The sequence below is a fragment of the Coregonus clupeaformis genome, chromosome 12 (genome assembly GCF_020615455.1).
Source record: "Coregonus clupeaformis isolate EN_2021a chromosome 12, ASM2061545v1, whole genome shotgun sequence".
Classification (NCBI taxonomy): domain Eukaryota; kingdom Metazoa; phylum Chordata; class Actinopteri; order Salmoniformes; family Salmonidae; genus Coregonus; species Coregonus clupeaformis.
In genome coordinates, this window is record NC_059203.1 from 20,649,382 (window position 1) to 20,670,454 (window position 21,073).

The 21,073-nt window shown below is 47.1% G+C and overlaps 1 protein-coding gene across 1 annotated transcript in view; it reads right to left on the minus strand.

Moving 5' to 3' along the window:
• Positions 1–363: 363 nt before the first annotated feature.
• Positions 364–21,073, minus strand: part of LOC121578813 (glutamate receptor-interacting protein 2-like) — a 189,980-nt gene continuing 169,270 nt past the window's right edge. Inside the window, exons 21-24 of the mRNA XM_045224103.1 lie at positions 11,924–12,041; positions 9,289–9,636; positions 7,081–7,227; positions 364–3,957 (exon numbers count right to left, since the gene is read on the minus strand). Of these exons, the coding sequence (XP_045080038.1) occupies positions 3,727–3,957; positions 7,081–7,227; positions 9,289–9,636; positions 11,924–12,041 (844 nt within the window). The 3' untranslated portion in view covers positions 364–3,726. The remainder of the gene's footprint in view (positions 3,958–7,080; positions 7,228–9,288; positions 9,637–11,923; positions 12,042–21,073) is intronic.

Below are 21,073 nucleotides of genomic sequence, written 5' to 3' on the forward strand. Positions count from 1 at the left end.
ATGAGAAATCGTAAGAGATGTCCATGCTTGTTTGCTTGTCGACTACTCACTGATTCATAATAAACTCTGATGACGTAGAAAGATAACACATCTTTACGTTTGCCTGGAAAGACACTAAGTTGTGGCTTTTCTAATTTCTCCAAACATCTTTATGCTTGCCTGGCTTTAGTAATTGGCATTGGTTACTGGCATTGGTAACTGGCATTGGTAACTGACATTGGTAACTGGCATTGGTAACTGACATACAAAATGGCAGGTTAGGCAGTAACTGGCATTGGTAACCGACATTGGTAACTGAAAAGGAGGTAACTGGCATTGGTTACCGGCATTGGTAACTGGCTCTGGATTACTGAGAGACTGACATTGGTAACTGACATTGGTAACTGGCATTGGTAACTGGCATTGGTAACTGGCATTGGTAACTGGCATTGGTAACTGGCATTGGTAACTGGCATTGGTAACTGGCATTGGTAACTGGCATTGGTAACTGGCATTGGTAACTGGCATTGGTAACTGACATTGGTAACTGACATTGCTAGCTAGACATGCTAGGAGGTGCATGTTATTTTATCTTTCTTGGCCACATTTTAAGCAGTGTACTGAAACTGGTTGTTGAGAACCTAAAAAATTTACGATACACAGAGAGGAATGTATCTAACTTGTTCCAGGATCTATTTGTGCTTTCTTGCTCGAACTCCTATGGTCACTGTTTGGCGTGACGACCACAGGGTTTCGAAAGACAGCACAAACAGAGCATGCGTCATTGTCAGCCAAGAAACCCACAGACCTCGTCCTCAGTCCTTTATTTCTACCTAGGGGTTGACTAAACATCTCATTTAAAGTTTGTATGAAAGTATATCTAATCTAGTTTGCTGTTGATTTGATGCACTACTGACAAGAACTCTTCTAGGGCTGCAGAATGTTTTGGAGACTGGATAAAAAAAAAAAAATGTAAGTCGCTCTGGAGAAGAGCGTCTGCTCTTAAGAAGAGGGAAAGTACCAGATCAATGTGAAGATTTGAGAATGGTTAATATCATTGCAATCGAGAGTGCGTAAGACCATGCATGCATTACTTTTCTACAGTATATGATGACGGCACTGTACTGTAATTCATTTAAAAAGCCTTCAATTCTCTGTTTCTTTCTACCATTAAATGTTTTTTATACAGAGAGAGCTCTGATCTCTTCTCCCTTGTTTGTGATTAATGAGTGTTCACTGTCATTCAACCTTAATATCAAATCAAGCAGAAGGATTCCTCTCATTCTTGTACCGCCCAGAGAGGGACGGATGATACACCGACCAACCCTGTACCAGCCCAGTTTCATAACCAATATTCATAGCAGTCATTGATTATTGGCACATGGGTTAATAATAGCTCTACTATGCAGAGATGTTGTTACCTCATGGTCGTGGTCATTAGGCACCAAACAGAAGAAAACATTTTGAAATGTTTTCTGTTGTGTGTCCTAATGAAAACTACAGAGACTTTGCTGCCGTTAGTACATTGGTACAATGGCACATAGTTCATTAATACCAAGAGCTCTATTCAATCTGTATCGCGGAAATTCAGCGTTACAGAATGGTAATGTTCCCACAGTAGCGGAGATATCATTCACGGTAAATGCTGCATATGTCGGCTCAATCAGAAATTACCTTTAAATTACTATCACAGAATCTGTAACGCTTCATGGATACAGATTGAATAGAGCCCCAAATCTATTAACAGAGAGGTTGTTACTTCAGGTTGAAGTGGGGGTCAACTGAAACCAGGCCTCAGTGTCCTCTGTGGTACTTCAGGTTGACGTGGGGATCAACTGAAAGCAGGCCTCAGTGTCCTCTGTGGTATTTCAGGTTGAAGTGGGGGTCAACTGAAACCAGGCCTCAGTGTCCTCTGTGGTATTTCAGGTTGAAGTGGGGGTCAACTGAAACCAGGCCTCAGTGTCCTCTGTGCTTTAACCTCATTTAACAGCAAGGCTAAAAAGGCTGGGAGCTGGACACTGGGCTGGATGAGGAAGTGGTGCTGTTATATTATTATATAATGTTTATCTGTGAGTCTAAAATAGTCCCAGACATTTTCCTGCATGGGAAACATTTGCCGGTAGAGGTGGGGGAGTGGCAGCTTGGCTTCAGTTTAGTTCAGAGTGGACAGAGACGGTGTTATGTGCCCTCCAATTCCAATTTGGCAAATGGGGTAGATGCTACATGGCGCCAGGACAGAGGGACAGAGGATCAGAGGGAGTGGACAGAAAGGGGGACAAAGCAAAGAAAACATCAGAAGGATAAACAAAGATAACCTGGAAGTGGTTTTACTCCTTAAAATTGAAGTGGTTTTACTCCTTGAAGTACTATTATGTCTCAGATTGTTGCTTGAGGGCATCTGTAAATCCGTTTGGCCAAAATGTTGAAATATGAAAGCGCATCAATCAGTACACACAAATAAAAAATGATTGCACTGTAAAAAATACTCATCCAACCACTGACTGACCACAATATGTCCATATAAAAGTATTTGCTGAAGGACCAAACATCACCTTTGTTTCATTAACCCCATCAGCCCCCCAATAGCAGCAGGCTTCTGCATTGTCCTCCTTCACCCTTTGTCCACAGTGTGTGTGTGTGTGTTCATATGCGTGTGCTTTTCCATGCCCAAATGGCTTCTGCTTTTGAAGACTCAAACAAACAAAAGCAGTTTCAGAATAGGTCATAGGTCAACTGTTTCTTCATTTTTTATATAAGGGGTTGACATAATGACAACACAGGAAACACGAGACTTGGGGTAAAAAGGAATCTGTAAAAACGTCTTCAAATTATTATTTTTTTTTACCATGGTTGTTAGGGCTGAAGACACAGAGTTCTGTGAGTCTGTAAGGATTGTATTTTGTAGCTGTTAGTACAAGTCCAGCCACCACGGGGTTCTGTCTGTGACTCCGTGTCAGTTGCTCTGAGCACCTGGTCACAGGTCCAGGGATGTAGGTAGTAAACACGTCAACTTTGTATGTGCACCTTTAATTTGTATCTGTATAGTAGTGTCACGGGTCCATGGTGCTGGTCTGTGGTTCGGTGTGTTTGTAATTACAGGTCCATGGTGCTGGTCTGTGGTTCGGTGTGTTTGTAATTACAGGTCCATGGTGCTGGTCTGTGGTTCGGTGTGTTTGTAATTACAGGTCCATGGTCTGTGTCTGTAGAGTCACAGACAGGTCCATGGTGCTGGTCTGTGGTTCGGTGTGTTTGTAATTACAGGTCCATGGTGCTGGTCTGTGGTTCGGTGTGTTTGTAATTACAGGTCCATGGTCTGTGTCTGTAGAGTCACAGACAGGTCCATGGTGCTGGTCTGTGGTTCTGTCTCTGTGTGTCTCTAGTTGCAGGTCTGTGGTTACAGGTCTGTGGCATGATGTATCTGTAATCACAGGTTCAAAGTTCTGGTCTGTGGCTCTGCATGTCTGTACTGTGTATCTATCTCTGTATAGGTCCATGGTGCTTGTCTTTGACTGTGTGTCTGTAGGTTGTAAAGTCACAGGTCATTGGTGTGTATGTAGGTTGTAAAGTCACAGGTCATTGGTGTGTCTGTAGGTTGTAAAGTCACAGGTCACTGGTGTGTATGTAGGTTGTAAAGTCACAGGTCACTGGTGTGTCTGTAGACACATGGTTTTGTGTGTGTTTGTAAAGTCAGATACAGTTCCATGGTAGTGGTCTGTGGCTTGGTGTGACTGCAGTATGTGACTGTAATCACAGGTCCATGGCTCGGGTTGTGGTGGTGGTATAGTGGTGGTGTTCCCTACTGTTGGACTGCAGCGCAGAGATGAGAAGGCCTTGGTCCTGGTCCAGACAGTCCTGTTCATGGTGCAGTTTCTGGGCCAGAGGGTTCCTGCTGATCACCAGCTCCAGCTTGTCCCCAGCCTCGGTGATCAGGGGCACAGCCAGGCAGCAGTCAAAGTCCCTGGTACGCACGTGGTTCACCTACAGCACCAGGGGAAATGGATATTCATTAGCCTCATATTCAGTCATTCATTAGCCTCATATTCAGTCATTCATTAGCCTCATATTCAGTCATTCATTAGACTCATATTCAGTAATTCATTAGCCTCATATTCAGTAATTCATTAGACTCATATTCAGTCATTCATTAGCCTCATATTCAGTCATTCATTGGACTCATATTCAGTCATTCATTAGCCTCATATTCAGTCATTCATTAGCCTCATATTCAGTCATTCATTAGCCTCATATTCAGTCATTCATTAGCCTCATATTCAGTCATTCATTAGCCTCATATTCAGTCATTCATTAGACTCATATTCAGTAATTCATTAGCCTCATATTCAGTAATTCATTAGACTCATATTCAGTCATTCATTAGACTCATATTCAGTAATTCATTAGCCTCATATTCAGTAATTCATTAGACTCATATTCAGTAATTCATTAGCCTCATATTCAGTAATTCATTAGCCTCATATTCAGTAATTCATTAGACTCATATTCAGTAATTCATTAGCCTCATATTCAGTAATTCATTAGCCTCATATTCAGTAATTCATTAGCCTCATATTCAGTAATTCATTAGCCTCATATTCAGTACTTCATTAGACTCATATTCAGTAATTCATTAGACTCATAATCAGTAATTCATTAGCCTCATATTCAGTAATTCATTAGCCTCATATTCAGTAATTCATTAGCCTCATATTCAGTAATTCATTAGACTCATATTCAGTAATTCATTAGACTCTTATTCAGTAATTCATTAGACTCATATTCAGTAATTCATTAGCCTCATATTCAGTAATTCATTAGCCTCATATTCAGTAATTCATTAGACTCATATTCTGTAATTCATTAGACTCATATTCAGTACATAGTTGATTTCAGCACAATTTCCTAAAAACATTGGCTGGTATGGCAAGTATTGAATTATGAAACTTGGGAGTCAAGACTAGAAATTCAGTCAAAAGTCAAAGTCCCTGGTACGCATGTGGTTCACCAACCCCCAAAATAAGTTAATTTTGCAGACTTTTAGCAATCAAAGTGACTTACAGAACTGTTGACATTTACAATGACACATTCACATGCATGTCCCCACTAAGGGGAAGACATGCAGATTCATTCATTGTTTGACAATGTGGGTAGAATTATTCACTTTGGAGTTTGGACAGTATGGAATTTGTCACAATGTGGATGGCACGTGCAACTCTGACTTTTGCGTCAATCAATCAATGATTTCAGTAGGAGGATTTGTACGAGTTAGGATTCAGCCCTGTGTGCATTTTGAAGCAGTTGTTTATTAATGTGTTACATAATCCTCACTAGAACAGGGATACTAAGTGGAGGGTGTCGAATAGACAATACATACGGCATCCATATTAAGAAGTTGTCCAATTTCATGCACAACATAGATGCTGTACACACTTCTTCTGTTACTGTAGATTTCTCACAGACAGATCAGATTCTAAACCATAAAACACTGCAACCAAGGACTGATTTCTAGGAATAAACGCCACAAACACTGCAGTCAATAGCAACATTCCAACAACTCTGCTAATGCCGCTTTAACCACATCAGTGTGCACTGTTGATTGTGGTTCACACATACATGGCCAAACCGAACCAAACTGAGCCAAGCTGAGCTGTACGGGGCAGGCCTGGTTACACATCCACCCTAGTTGCTGGAACCAGGCTGGAAGGACAATGTAAAAGGAAAATATCAGAGCAAGCACAGTACGGTTTGGGTTGGCCGTATAGTGAGAATCAGGTATTGTTTGGCTTGGAAGACAGCTAGGGAACTGGGATCTGGAAGCTAGGAGCACTGGCATATCCTGCTGGGTGTGCATAGTTTACTTTTTATCTTGGCCGAGTCTGTACACGTTGAATGTTCGTTTTTATAATAAGTAGTTCTGGGTTTCTTTATTTACCTTCAATAAGTGGACTTTATTAAACTGTGGCTTTGGCTTAATCAGAACCATACCCATTGTTCTATTCTGGTCTAAAAATGTATTTCTATTTTATTTTTATTTTCTTCTGTCTCATGGGTATTAAAGGGTAGATATTATAATAACTCTACTATATGAGAAGATATTCCCAACAGTGGGGTTGCTATTGCCATCTCCCAGTGGTCACAACCCAACCTGCCCCTCCATGTTTTCTCTGGCCGAAGCATAATTGTTAATGCGCTGATCATTTATTAACTTGACAGCGGTCTGTAATGAGAGCCAGATTGTGCACAGCATGCAGGGGGAGAGGGAGGGAGGGAGGGGGGGAGAGAGGGAGGGAGGGGAGAGAGGGAGGGAGGGAGAGAGGGAGGGAGGGGGGAGAGAGAGGAGGGGGAGAGAGAGGGAGGGGAGAGAGAGAGGAGGGGGGGAGAGAGAGGAGGGGGAGAGAGAGAGAGAGGGGGAGAGAGAGAGAGAGGGGGAGAGGAGGGGAGAGAGAGAGAGAGAGATAGAGAGAAAGAGAGAGAGAGAGAGAGAGAGCGAGAGAGAGAGTGGGTGGGTGGGTGGGTGCTACCTAAAGGCTAGCTAAAGAAAATCCCAGTGAACTAACACAGAAACATTATCAATAGATACTAACACTGCTAGTGCCATGCTAGTAATATAATATATGCCATTTAGCTTCTATCTATCTATCTATCTATCTATCTATCTATCTATCTATCTATCTATCTATCTATCTATCTATCTATCTATCTATCTATCTATCTATCTATCTATCTATCTATCTATCTATCTATCTATCTATCTATCTATCTATCTATCTATCTATCTATCTATCTATCTATCTATCTATCTATCTATCTATCTATCTATCTATCTATCTATCTACAGGCTGGTGGGTAGGTACAGGCTGGTGGGTAGGTACAGGCTGGTGGATAGGTACATGCTGGTGGATAGGTACAGGCTGGTGGATCAGGTACAGGCTGGTGGATAGGTACAGGCTGGTGGATCGGTACAGGCTGGTGGATAGGTACAGGCTGGTGGATCGGTACAAGCTGGTGGATCGGTACAGGCTGGTGGATCGGTACAGGCTGGTGGATTGGTACAGGCTGGTGGGTAAGTACAGGCTGGTGGATAGTTACAGACGCAGTAGGCACCTGTAGGATCCTGTCATATGGTTTCAGGCCTGCGCGGTCCGCCGGGCCCTCGGGACGGATCATGTTGACATAAACACCTTTCTCTAGGAACCCGTCCGATACGCTGAAGCCAAAGTCATCGCTCTCCGGATCCTTCATCACCGTCACCTGGGGAATACAACCCGATAAGGGAATACAACCCAATAAGGGATGAGTAGCTTCAACACACGCATAGCTGGACATAGCTGAACATAGCTGAACATAGCTGGACATAGCTGATCATAGCTGGACATAGCTGGACATAGCTGAACATAGCTGGACATAGCTGGACATAGCTGATCATAGCTGGACATAGCTGGACATAGCTGAACATAGCTGGACATAGCTGAACATAGCTGGACATAGCTGGACATAGCTGGACATAGCTGAACATAGCTAGACATAGCTGAACATAGCTGGACATAGCTAGACATAGCTGAACATAGCTGGACATAGCTGAACAAGCTGGACATAGCTGAACATAGCTGGACATAGCTGGACATATCTGGATATAGCTAGACATAGCTAGACATAGCTGAACATAGCTGGACATAGCTGAACATTGCTGGATATAGCTGGACATATCTGGATATAGCTAGAAATAGCTAGACATAGCTGAACATAGCTGGACATAGCTGAACATAGCTGGACATAGCTGAACATAGCTGGACATAGCTGAACATAGCTGAACATAGCTGGACATAGCTGGACATAGCTGAACATAGCTGGACATAGCTAGACATAGCTGGACATAGCTGGACATATCTGGATATAGCTGAACATAGCTGAACATAGCTGGACATAGCTGGACATAACTGGACATAGCTGGACATAGCTGGACATAGCTGGATATAGCTGAACATAGCTGAACATAGCTGGACATAGCTAGACACCGCTGGACATAGCTGAACATAGCTGGACATAGCTGAACATAGCTGGACATAGCTGGACATAGCTAGACATAGCTGGACATAGCTGAACATAGCTGGACATAGCTGAACTTGGCTGAACACATAACTCCTTTAACAATGTTAGTACTGCTCATATATCCTGTAGCTTCACACATGGCTGCACAGCTTAGTGACATAACGGGGCCTTGGGATGGTTGAACATGCACTTAAAATGCTAACTAAAGCCAATGACAGAGTAGGGTGGTGGCTATGGTTTAACCTTTACCTCTGAGGGCAGTGAAGTCTGCATTTAGCAGGCACTCTTATTCTGTGACTTGCAGTACTGTACAATAAGTGCATTCAGCATCACGAACATTGCAAGTAAAACCTTCCTCAGAAAGAGTCCCCTGTAGCTCAGTTGGTAGAGCATGGCGCTTGCAACGCCAGGGTTGTGAGTTCGTTTCCCACGGGGGCCAGTATGAAAATGTATGCACTCACTAACTGTAAGTCGCTCTGGATAAGAGCGTCTGCTAAATGACTAAAATGTAAATGTGAAAAAGAGCCGCTATTGGCAAGACCAGTGCTATTGAGCAAACGAACTAAAGCAGGCAGGTTGGTCTGACAGTGAAGAGCAGGGTGCACAAGCCAATTAATAAATTAGAGTGTTGTTAGTCAATAATGTATGTATTGATCTATTATTGATTACTGTGGTCTGTTACTGTACACTGTCTAGACCTCAACCGGAAGGAACAACAGCATATGGTGGAGTCAGGTTCCAGTGGTGCAGGGCTCTTAAACTCTGTTCCTGGAGAGCTACCCTCCTAAAGGTTTACGCTCCAACCCTGTTTCTGGAGAGCTACCCTCCTGTAGGTTTACGCTCCAACCCTGTTCCTGGAGAGCACCCTCCTGTAGGTTTACGCTCCAACCCTGTTCCTGGAGAGCTACCCTTCTATAGGTTTTAACTCCAACCCTGTTCCTGGAGAGCTACCCTCCTATAGGTTTTAACTCCAACCCTGTTCCTGGAGAGCTACCCTCCTGTAGGTTTTAACTCCAACCCTGTTCCTGGAGAGCTACCCTCCTGTAGGTTTACGCTCCAACCCTGTTCCTGGAGAGCTACCCTCCTGTAAGTTTTAACTCCAACCCTGTTCCTGGAGAGCAACCCTCCGGTAGGTTTATGCTCCAACACCAGTTGATTCAGATAATCAACCAGCTAATTATAAGAATTGGAGTGAAATCCTACAGGATGTCAGTTCTCCAGGAACAGGGTTGGAGAGCCCTGCATGGTGGGTACATTAGTCACCTTGTGTAGCTCGAGAGGGGTCGGGGACAGGATCTCCTGCATCTCCTCCTTGATCCTGCGGGACTCCCAGGTCTTCTCAGACACCCGAAGTGTGTTCTTGGCCTTGGCCTCGTGATGCAGCTGTGTCCTGGCCTCGTGGTGCAGGAGCTGGGCCTCCGGGGGCAGGTGGGCCTCCTGGTGGAGGTGGACCTCCTGGTGCAGGTGGGTCTTGGCATCGTGGTGCAGGAGGGAGCTCCTCCGTAGAGGGCTGACGCGGGGCTGGCTGACGGGGTCCCCAGGGTGGGGGACGGCATGGGACTTGTTACCATCCACCCCAATACTGATGGCACTGCCCGTCATGATGGATGCCTATAGAGAGAATAGAGAAGAGTAATGTAGAGTAAAGTAGAGTAAAGCATAGCAGAGTAGAGTAGAGTAGAGTAGAGTAGAGTACAGAGTAGAGTAGAGTAGAGCATAGTATAGTATAGAGTAGAGTACAGAGTAGGGAACAGAGAGAGTAGAGCATAGAGTACAGTACAGAGTAGAGTAGAGCATTGTAGAGTACAGAGTAGAGTAGAGCATAGAGTAGAGTAGAGTACAGAGTAGAGAACAGAGTAGAGTAGAGCATAGAGTAGAGTACAGAGTAGAGAACAGAGTAGAGTAGAGCATAGAGTAGAGTACAGAGTAGAGAACAGAGTAGAGTAGAGCATAGAGTAGAGAACAGAGTAGAGAACAGAGTAGAGTAGAGCATAGAGTAGAGAACAGAGTAGAGAACAGAGTAGAGTAGAGCATAGAGTAGAGAACAGAGTAGAGTAGAACATAAAGTAGAGTGCAGAGTAGAGTAGAGCATAGAGTAGAGTACAGAGTAGAGTAGAACATAGCAAAGTAGAGCAGAGTAGAGACCAGAGCAGAGTAGAGCATAGAGTAGAGTACAGAGAAGAGAACAGAGTAGAGTAGAGCATAAAGTAGAGTAGAGCAGAGTAGAGTAGAGTAGAGCATAGCAGAGTAGAGTAGAGCAGAGCATAGAGTAGAGTACAGAGTAGAGTATAGTATAGTATAGCATAGAGTAGAGCATGGCAAAGTAGAGTAGAGTAGAGCAGAGTAGAGTAGAGTAGAGTAGAATAGAGTAGAGGTAGAGGACAGACTCCAGTACCTGGCAAGGCAGCTACTGGAGGGGTTTCAGCACATTTATAATGGGCTCCACAAAGTTCCTCAGGATGCTTCCAAAATTACGCCCTATTGCCAATTTAGTGCACTACCAGGGTCCATAGGTCTCTGGTCAAAAGTAGTGCACTACATAGTGAATAGGGTGCCATTTGGGACGCAACCCCAGTCTCTAAATATATCATGTGTATGCGACCACTGGGAACTGTAGACTAACATGCTGGAATAACATTATAGTGGGAACTGTAGACTAACATGCTGGAATACCATTATAGTGGGAACTGTAGACTAACATGCTGGAATAACATTATACTGGGAACTGTAGACTAACATGCTGGAATAACATTATAGTGGGAACTGTAGACTAACATGCTGGAATAACATTATACTGGGAATTGTAGACTAACATGCTGGAATAACATTATACTGGGAAATGTAGACTAACATGCTGGAATAACATTATACTGGGAACTGTAGACTAACATGCTGGAATAACATTATACTGGGAACTGTAGACTAACATGCTGGAATAACATTATACTGGGAACTGTAGACTAACATGCTGGAATAACATTATACTGGGAACTGTAGACTAACATGCTGGAATAACATTATACTGGGAACTGTAGACGAAGATGCTGGAATAACATTATACTGGGAACTGTAGACTAACATGCTGGAATAACATTATACTGGGAACTGTAGACTAACATGCTGGAATAACTTTATACTGGGAACTGTAGACGAAGATGCTTTAATAACATTATACTGGGAACTGTAGACGAAGATGCTGGAATAACATTATACTGGGAACTGTAGACGAAGATGCTGGAATAACATTATACTGGGAACTGTAGACGAAGATGCTGGAATAACATTATACTGGGAACTGTAGACGAAGATGCTGGAATAACATTATACCGGGAACTGTAGACGAAGATGCTGGAATAACATTATACTGGGAACTGTAGACGAAGATGCTGGAATAACATTATACTGCTGTAACGACCAAAGCAGTTTCCAGCTGGGGTCTGAAAATGCGAGCAGAAACTAAACATTGTCGATGTCCATCTGTCTTTTTATTGACATCCTAATATATGTACGGAAACAGATCCAGGCTATATTTTTAAATAGTTCCCGTATGTATGTTAGTATGCAGTCTTTCCTAGAATGTGTCTATGTTGCTGTGACCATGCTAGGCCCAACACAACAGGACACCAGCAGCAGTGGAATAACAAATAGATACCTGTATGTTCACTATGCACTATGCACTGTACTGTTGCAATTTCCTGTACTGTCAAATACTGCTCTTTGGTCTTTTTGGTTCACAGGGAAACACTTCCCTTTGGAATTTACATGGATCTAAGTGTGCAGGACCTTTTCTTCAAGCCTCTTACCTTCCTTGTCAGGTGTGTGGCAGATGTCTCCGTTTTTATAGGTTCAGAGACAGTTGATTGTCTTTTAATTGACCAGGTGAGTTATTGTAGTATACCTCTATCTCTCTGAGGAGCTCAGACTGTCCACAGGTCTCCAGGTCTTCCAGGGCCTGACACCAGAAACTGTCCTCGTGGTCTAACATGATGCCGTCACTGTGAGGCTGGCTGGTGTATCTGTGACAACACAGGAAGGTGCACGTGTTAACCGTTACTTGGACGGATGAAGCGGTACATTCATGATGTCATCACTGTGGAGCTGGCTGGTGTTTCTGAGTCAAGACAGGAAGGAAACAGAACACATGTAACATGTTACATGAAGCGGTCCTCCTGGTTGAAGATGGTGCTGTAGTGGACAGCTGTCGTTCTACGGGCTCCTGACCAATTCTGCTATTTAAAAAAAAGAAATTATGCTGATTTTTGTACATAAATATTTAAGCCACAGCTTCTGGAAATCAGAACAGCGACGACTAACTTTCGATTTGGATGAAGATTTCTACTTCAACGAGTCGGCAGTTGTGGATGTACTGCTCATTCCGGACCAGGCCCTAATCCCAAGGACTCGAAAGCGACGGCGCAAGAGAGGCAAACGAGTGGGCTCCCTGATGAGACAACGTTGATGAGTAAATAAATCACCTCTACCCTCCATTCTATTGGTGAACGTACAATCACTGGAGAACAAACTGGATGAGCTACGTTCGAGACTATCCTATCAACGGGACCTGAAGAACTGTAATATCCTAGATTTCTCAGAGTCATGTCTGAATAAGGACATGGATAATATACAAGAAAATGCACATCCAGAGGTGGCGCTCCTAGTGGCCGTGATTTTAATGCAGGGAAACTGAAATCTGTCTTACCTCATTTTTACCAGCATGTCACCTGTGCAACTAGAGGCAAAGAAACTGTAGATCACCTTTACTCCACACACAGAGACGCATACAAAGCTCTCCCTCAACCTCTATTTGGCAAATCTGACCATTACTCTATCCTCATGATTCCTGCTTACAAGCAAAAACTCAAACAGGAAGTACCAGTGACACGCTCAATACGGAAGTGGTCTGATGAAGCGAATGCTCAGCTACAGGACTGTTTCGCTACCACAGACTGGAATATGTTCCAGGATTAATCCGATAACATTGAGGAGTTTACCACATCAGTCAAGTGCATTGATGACATCGTCCTGACAGTGACCGTACGTATGTACATATCCCAACTAGAAGCCATGGATTACAGGCAACATCCGCACTGAGCTAAATGCTAGGGTTGCCTCTTTCAAGGAGCAGGACACTAATCCGGACATTTATAAGAAATCCCGCTATGACCTTCAATGAACCATCAAACAGTCAAAATGTCAATGCAGGACTAAGATCGAATCATACTACGTCGGCTCTGAAGCTTGTCAGATGTGGCAGGGCTTGCAAATTATCACAGATTACAAAGGGAAACCCAGCTGCAAGCTGCCCAGTGACGCGAGCCTACCAGACAAGCTAAATTCCTTCTATGCTCGCTTCGAGGCAAGCAACACTGAACCATGCATGAGTGCACCAGCTGTTCCTGACGACTGTGTGATCTCGCTCTCCGTAGACGATGTGAGTAAGACCTTTAAACAAGTTAACATTCACAAGGCCACGGGGCCAGACAGATTACCAGGATGCGTACTCAGAGCACGTGCTGAACAGCTGCAAAGTGTCTTTACTGACATTTTCAACCTCTCCCTGACCCCATCTGTAATACCTGCATGTTTCAAGCAGACCACCATAGACCCTGTGCCCAATAATGGCAAGGTAACCTTTTTAAATGACTATTGCCTCGTAGCACATCTGTAGCCATGAAATACTTTGAAAGGCTGGTAATGGCTCACATCAACACCATCATCCCAGATACCACATATCGCCCCAACAGATCCACAGATGACAACAGGACCCTAAACAGCTTCTACCCCCAAGCTATAAGACTGCTAAATAGTTAACCAATAGCTACCTGAACTATCTGCATTGACCCTTTTTGCACAAACTCTTTTGACTCATAACATTCGCTGCTGCAACTGTATATTATCTATCCTATTGCAGAGTTACTTTATATTTTCTTTCCTCGTCTAACCATGTGTTCTCGCATACCCCGAGAGCATCTGGTCAGCGCGGCGGTGGCACAGGAATCCTCATCTCTCCCAAGTGGACATTCTCTCTTTTTCCTCTGACCCATCTGTCTATCTCCTCATTTGAATTCCATGCTGTCACAGTCACTAGCCCATTCAAGCTTAACATTTTTGTCATTTATCGCCCTCCAGGTGTAACGATCCCTGCAGTCTGAGTCGGTTTCTGTCTGGGTACTAGTTTTTCTGCTCGGGATCTCCAGTTTCCCGAGGGTTCTGGAACGCTCCCTGCCTGGTTGCCGGGCAACGTTGCTAGGCGGGAGCTCTCTTGATTTCCGCACCTGCATCCCATCAGCAATCTGCACACCTGGTCCTGATCATCACCCTTCTTAGGCTCTGTCCTAACATCCATTCCCTGCCGGATCGTTAGCCATGAACAGTATGTTTATCAGTGGATCAGCCTTAGAGCATGTAGCGTTAGTTTTGTTGTTTTGCACCTTGTTTGCTTGTTTTGTACTTACCTCCCTTTTGTTCCATCTGCAGTCACTCATCCGGAACCTTCACCCAACCTCTGCCTGATGGTGCGGCTGCCCGAGCCATTACTGGACCTACCACTGCACCCTCAACAACCCATCCACGCCACCCGCTCTGTTCCCTGGATTATTCAGCCTCACTCGTGGATCTATTAAATAAACACTCACCTTTGTTTCCAACCTACCTTGTCCTGGTCTGCTTCTGGGTTCTGGCTTAGTAAACCGTGACAGAACGATCCGGCCAGTAATGAACCCAGCGGACCTGGACTCTGTTCGCCATGCCATTACCCATCAGGAGAAGATGTTAGGCCATCATAGCACGGAGCTACAGGGAGATCGCGTTAGCAGTTCGGAACCTTTCTACCCGGTCTGACGGAGGTCCAGAACCAGCGCAAGTTTCGGTGGAGGATCCACTACCGGTTTCACCCATCTCGCCTGCCGCTTCTGGAGCTGTGTCCTTCCCGTGAGCCCAAGGTTCCGACGCCGGATAAATATGAGGGGGAGCTGGGAAGATGCCGTTCTTTCGCCCTTATGCAGTGTGGGTTAGTGTTCGATCTACAGCCCTACTCTTATGCCACAGACAAGGCTAGGATAGCCTTTGTGATTGAGTTGCTGCGGGTCGAGCGCTGGAGTGGGCTTCAGCCGTTTGGGAACGACAAGACCCCTGCATGGCTTCATACCAGGGGTTCACGGCCGAGATGAGGAAGCTCTTCGACCATTCCGTCCGAGGGAGGGACGCAGCTAGGCGCCTGTTTTCGCTTCGCCAAGGAACTCGGCGTGACGACTTCGTGATCGAGTTCAAGACGTTGGCTGTGGAGAGTGGGTGGAATGAGGAGTCTCTGCAAGCGGCCTTTTACCAGGGTCTGTCGGAGCAGCTCAAGGATGAGTTGATCTCTTATCCGAGCCTAGTGACCTGGACAGCTTGGTAGCCTTGTCTATTCGGGTGGATAATCGAGTCCGAGAGCGAAGGAGGGAGAAGCAATGGGTTCCGTCCAATCGATCAGCTTCTCAGGTTCCAGTCGGGTCGGGGATTGGACCAGAATCGTCGATCATCGATCCACCACACAGGATTAGTGGAGAGGTCCTGTCTCCCGATTCTGAACCAATGCAAGTAGGGCGCGCGGGTTAACCAAGGAGGAACGCCAACTCAGACGTAGGACTAACTGTTGCTTCTACTGTGGTGGTTCGGGACATTACCTCGCCACCTGTTCCCGGCGGTCGTCAAACTGCGCGGCTCGCTAAAGTTGGGAGGACTTTTAGCGAGCCAGTTTCGACCTCTCAATACCTCTGTCAGACCCGTTTCCCGGCTACCCTTATGAACAGGAATCAGAGCTTAGCGATTAACGCTTTATCGATTCAGGTGCCGATGGAAGCTTTCTTGATGCCGAGTTGGTGGAACAGCTGGGGCTTTCAAGAAGCAATTGCGGAAGCCATTGAAGCGACCACTCTGAACGGCAGTAGTCTGGTACGATATCACGATGAGGACTGAACCGGTTAAGATGCTGTTGTCGAGGGAATCATTGGAGATGATTTCATTCTTCATTCTGCCGTCTTCCCATGTTCCTCTGGTCCCTGGATACCCCTGGCTGAAGGAACACAATCCCGTTCGATTGGGTGACGGGCAAGGTAACGAGTTGGAGCCTTGATTGTCATGCTAACTGTCTCAAGACTGCCTGTCCCCATTCGGTTCCCAGTCAGGTGATTGAGGCTAAACCCCCAGATTTGTCCCTGGTTCCCGAGACATATCACCGATTTGGGGGAAGTGTTCAGTAAGCAGAAGGCTCTGTCACTCCCTCCCCACCGACCATATGATTGTGCCATCAACCTGTTCCCTGGAGCTGTCTACCCCAAGGGAAGGTTATACAGTATCTCCCGACCTGAGCGTGAGGCTTTGGAGACCTACATCAAGGAGTCCCTAGCTGCTGGTCTCGTTCGTCCTCGTCATCACCCCTGGGGCAGGATTCTTCTTTGTGGGTAAGAAGGATGGCTCTCTTCGACCGTGTATTGATTATCGGGGTTGAATGACATCACGGTCAAGAACAAGTATCCCCCTGCCCTTGATGAGTTCTGCCTTCGACTCCTTACAGGGTGCTACGGTGTTCACCAAGCTAGACCTACGCAATGCGTATCACATGGTCCGGATCAGAGAGGGCGAGTGGTTGACGGGTTTCAATACACCGATGGGTCACTTGGTATCAGGTGATGCCGTTTGGACTGACCAATGCTCCAGCGGTATTCCAGAGTATGGTGAAACGACGTCCTGAGAGATATGATCGGTCTCTTTGTGTTTGTTTACCTGGATGACATTCTGATCTTCTCGAAGGAACCTTCCGACCACGTCCAGCATGTCCGGCAGGTTCTGCAGCGATTGTTGGAGAATCGCCTGTTCGTGAAGGCCGAGAAGTGCGAGTTTCACGCCCACCACGACATCCTTTCTCGGGTACATCATCTCCCCAGGGAGAGATTAGGATGGACCAGGAGAAGGTTAGAGCGGTTCTGGAATGGGCCCAGCCCGGTACGAGATTGCAGCTCCAGAGATTTTTGGGGTTTGCTTTCTACCGCAGATTCATCCGGGATTACAGCCGTGTGGCCGCTCCGTTAACTGCCTTGACTTCCAGTATCAGGACCTTCAAGTGGAATCCGGAGGCGGATCAGCCGTTTCGGATTTGAAGAGCGATTCACCAACGCACCGATTCTCTCTCAACCGACACGGCCCGTCAGTTCGTCGTTGAAGTGGGCGCGTCTGATGTGGGAGTTGGCGCCATCCTGTCGCAGCGATGCTCCACGGACAGTAAACTCCATCCCTGCGCCTACTACTCAGTCGCCTTTCGCCTGCGGAGAGGAATTACGATGTGGGTAACCGGGAGCTTCTGCGGTGAAACTTGCCTTGGAGGAGTGGCGCCACTGGTTGGAGGGCGGAGCAACCGTTTATTGTCTGGACTGACCACAAGAATCTTGCTTACGTGCAATCGGCTAGACGTCTCAACTCCCGTCAGGCCAGGTGGGCGTTGTTTTTCGGACGATTCAATTTTTCCCTGACGTTCGACCTGGATCTAAGACGGCAAGGCGGACGCCTTGTCCCGGATGTTCTCCAAGACGGAAGAGAGTGGGTCCAAGACCGAGGCAATTCTCCCCGGAACTGCGTCGTGGGAGCAGTTATGTGGAAGATTGAGGAGGAGGTGATGGCGCCCTTCGGACGCAGCCGGTCCCGTAGCAGTCCACCCGGTCGGGTTGTTTGTGCCTGAGTCGGTTCGTCCTGCTGTCCTCAAATGGTCCCACGCCAGCAAGATGGCTTGTCACCCTGGCGTGGCTCGGACGATGGCGTTTTCGCAGACGTTTTGGTGGCCTGCCATGGCCGAGGATACTCGGGGTTTTGTTGCTGCCTGTCCAGTGTGTGCGCAGAATAAGAGTACCAATCGGCCCAGCTCTGGACTACTTCACCCCTTCCTATTCCCCGGCGACCATGGTCGCATCTGGCCCTGGACTTTGTCGCTGGGTTGCCCGCTTCTGAGGGGAACACGGTCGTTCTGACTATCGTGGACAGATTCAGCAAGTTCGCCCACTTTGTGCCCTGTTGCCAGCTTCCTCTGCCTCGGAGACGTCCGAGATCCTGGTTAGGGAGGTTTTCAGGGTCCACGGTTTGCCCAGTGATATCGTTTCCGACCGTGGCCCTCAGTTTACCTCTGCTGTCTGGAAGTCCTTCTGTTTGGCCATTGGAGCTACAGTCAGCCTCACATCTGGTTTTCACCCCCAATCTAATGGTCAGGCGGAGAGGCCAACCAGAAGATGGAATCCACGCTACGCTGCCTTGTCTCCTCCAACCCCCACCTCCTGGGTCTCTCAGTTGCCTTGGGTTGAGTATGCCCACAATACTCTCCCCTACATCTGCCACTGGGATGTCTCCCCTTCCAGTGCCTGTATGGCTACCAACCTCCCTTGTTCCCTTCTCAGGAGAAGGAGCTCTCAGTGCCCTCTGTTCAGGCCCATATTCGTCGTTGCCACCGGACCTGGCATCGGGCCAGAAAGGCACTCTTAGAGTTTCGGACGTATCAGCTCCAGGCGAATCGTCGCGGATCCCCGCTCCCACCTATACCATCGGAGATAGGGTCTGGTTGGCCACACGGGATCTTCGCTTTACGGACTGAGTCTAGGAAGTTGTCACCGGAAGTTCATTGGTCCGTTTGTGGTGGAGAAGGGTGATCAATCCGGTGGCAGTTCGACTCAAACTACCGAGGACGCTCAGAGTCCATCCACCTTTCATGTCTCCTGCCTCAAGCCTGTTCTCCTCAGTCCTCTGTTGCCTCCTCCGCCTCCTCCTCCTCCTCCTCGGATGATCGGAGGTGGTCCTGCCTACACGGTGCGACGCATCATGGATTCCAGACGGCGGGGCGGGGTTTCCAGTATCTCGTGGACTGGGAGGGGTATGGTCCTGAAGAGAGGAGTTGGATTCCCGCGCGACAGATCCTAGATGCTGACCTCATTCGTGACTTCTACCGCCTCCATCCTGGCGCTCCGGGAATCCGCCCGGTGGCGTTCGTCGGAGGGGGGGTGCTGTAACGATCCCTGCAGTCTGAGTCGGTTTCTGTCTGGGTACTAGTTTTTCTGCTCGGGATCTCCAGTTTCCCGAGGGTTCTGGAAACGCTCCTGCCTGGTTGCCGGGCAACGTTGCTAGGCGGGAGCTCTCTTGATTTCCGCACCTGCATCCCATCAGCAATCTGCACACCAGGTCCTGATCATCACCCTTCTTAGGCTCTGTCCTAACATCCATTCCCTGCCGGATCGCGTTAGCCATGAACAGTATGTTTATCAGTGGATCAGCCTTAGAGCATGTGAAGCGTTAGTTTTGTTGTTTTGCACCTTGTTTGCTTGTTTTGTCTTACCTCCGTTTTGTTCCATCTGCAGTCACTCATCCGGAACCTTCACCCAACCTCTGCCTGATGGTCGGCGGCTGCCGAGCCATTACTGGACCTACCACTGCACCCTCAACAACCCATCCACGCCACCCGCTCTGTTCCCTGGATTATTCAGCCTCACTCGTGGATCTATTAAATAAACACTCACCTTTGTTTCAACCTACCTTGTCCTGGTCTGCTTCTGGGTTCTGGCTTAGTAAACCGTGACACCAGGTTCCCTTGGAGAGTTCATCAATGAGCTTTACGCCTTGATAAGTTCCTTTCCTGAGGATGGCTCACCCCTTACAGTTCTGGGTGACTTTAACCTCCCTACGTCTGCCTTTGACTCATTTCTCTCTGCCTCCTTCTTTCCACTCCTTTCCTCTTTTGACCTCACCCTCTCACCGTCCCCCCCTACTGACAAGGCAGGCAATACGCTTGACCTCATCTTTACTAGATGCTATTCTTCTACTAATCTCACTGCAACTCCCCTCCAAGTCTCCGACCACTACTTTGTATCCTTTTCTCTCCCGCTACTCTCTCCTCTTCCATCCTATCATCTCTTCCCTCTGCTAAATCCTTCTCCCCCCAATCTCCTGATTCTGCCTCCTCAACCCTCCTTGTGTCCCCTATCCTCCCGGCCGGCTCGGTCCTCCCCTCCTGCTCCGTGGCTTGATGATTCATTGCGAGCTCACAGAAGAGGGCTCCGGGCAGCCGAGCGGAAATGGAGGAAAACTAAACTCCCTGCGGACCTGTCATCTTTTCACTCCCTCCTCTCTACATTCTCTTCCTCTGTTTCCGCTGCCAAAGCCACTTTCTACCACTCTAAATTTCAAGCCTCTGCCTCTAACCCTAGGAAGCTATTTGCCACCTTCTCCTCCCTGCTGAATCCTCCTCCTCCTCCCTCTCCCTCCTCCCTCTCTGTGGATGACTTCGTCAACCATTTTGAAAAGAAAGTTGACGACATCCGATCCACATGTATTAAGTCAAATGACACCGCTGGTCCTGCTCACACTGCCCTACCCTATGCTTTGACTTCTTTCTCCCCTCTCTCTCCAGATGAAATCTTGCGACTTGTGATGGCCAGCCACCCAACAACCTGCCCGCTTGACCCTATCCCCTCCTCTCTTCTCCAGACCATTTCCGGAGACCTTCTCCCTTACCTCACCTCGCTCATCAACTCATCCTTGACCGCTGGCCATGTCCCTTCCGTCTTCAAGAGAGCGAGAGTTGCACCCCTCCTCAAAAAACCTACACTCGATCCCTCCGATGTCAACAACTACAGACCAGTATCCCTTCTTTCTTTTCTCTCCAAAACTCTTGAGCGTGCCGTCTCTAACCAACTCTCCTGCTATCTCTCTCAGAATGACCTTCTTGATCCAAATCAGTCAGGTTTCAAGACTGGTCATTCAATTGAGACTCTCTTTCCTCTGCTCTTATCCTTCTAGACCTATCCGCTGCCTTTGATACTGTGAACCATCAGATCCTCCTCTCCACCCTCTCCGAGTTGGGCATCTCCGGCGCTGCTCACTCTTGGATTGCGTCCTACCTGACAGGTCGCTACCAGGTGGCGTGGCGAGAATCTGTCTCCGCACCACGTGTTCTCACCACTGGTGTCCCCCAGGGCTCAGTTCTAGGCCCTCTCCTATTCTCTCTATACACCAAGTCACTTGGCTCTGTCATATCCTC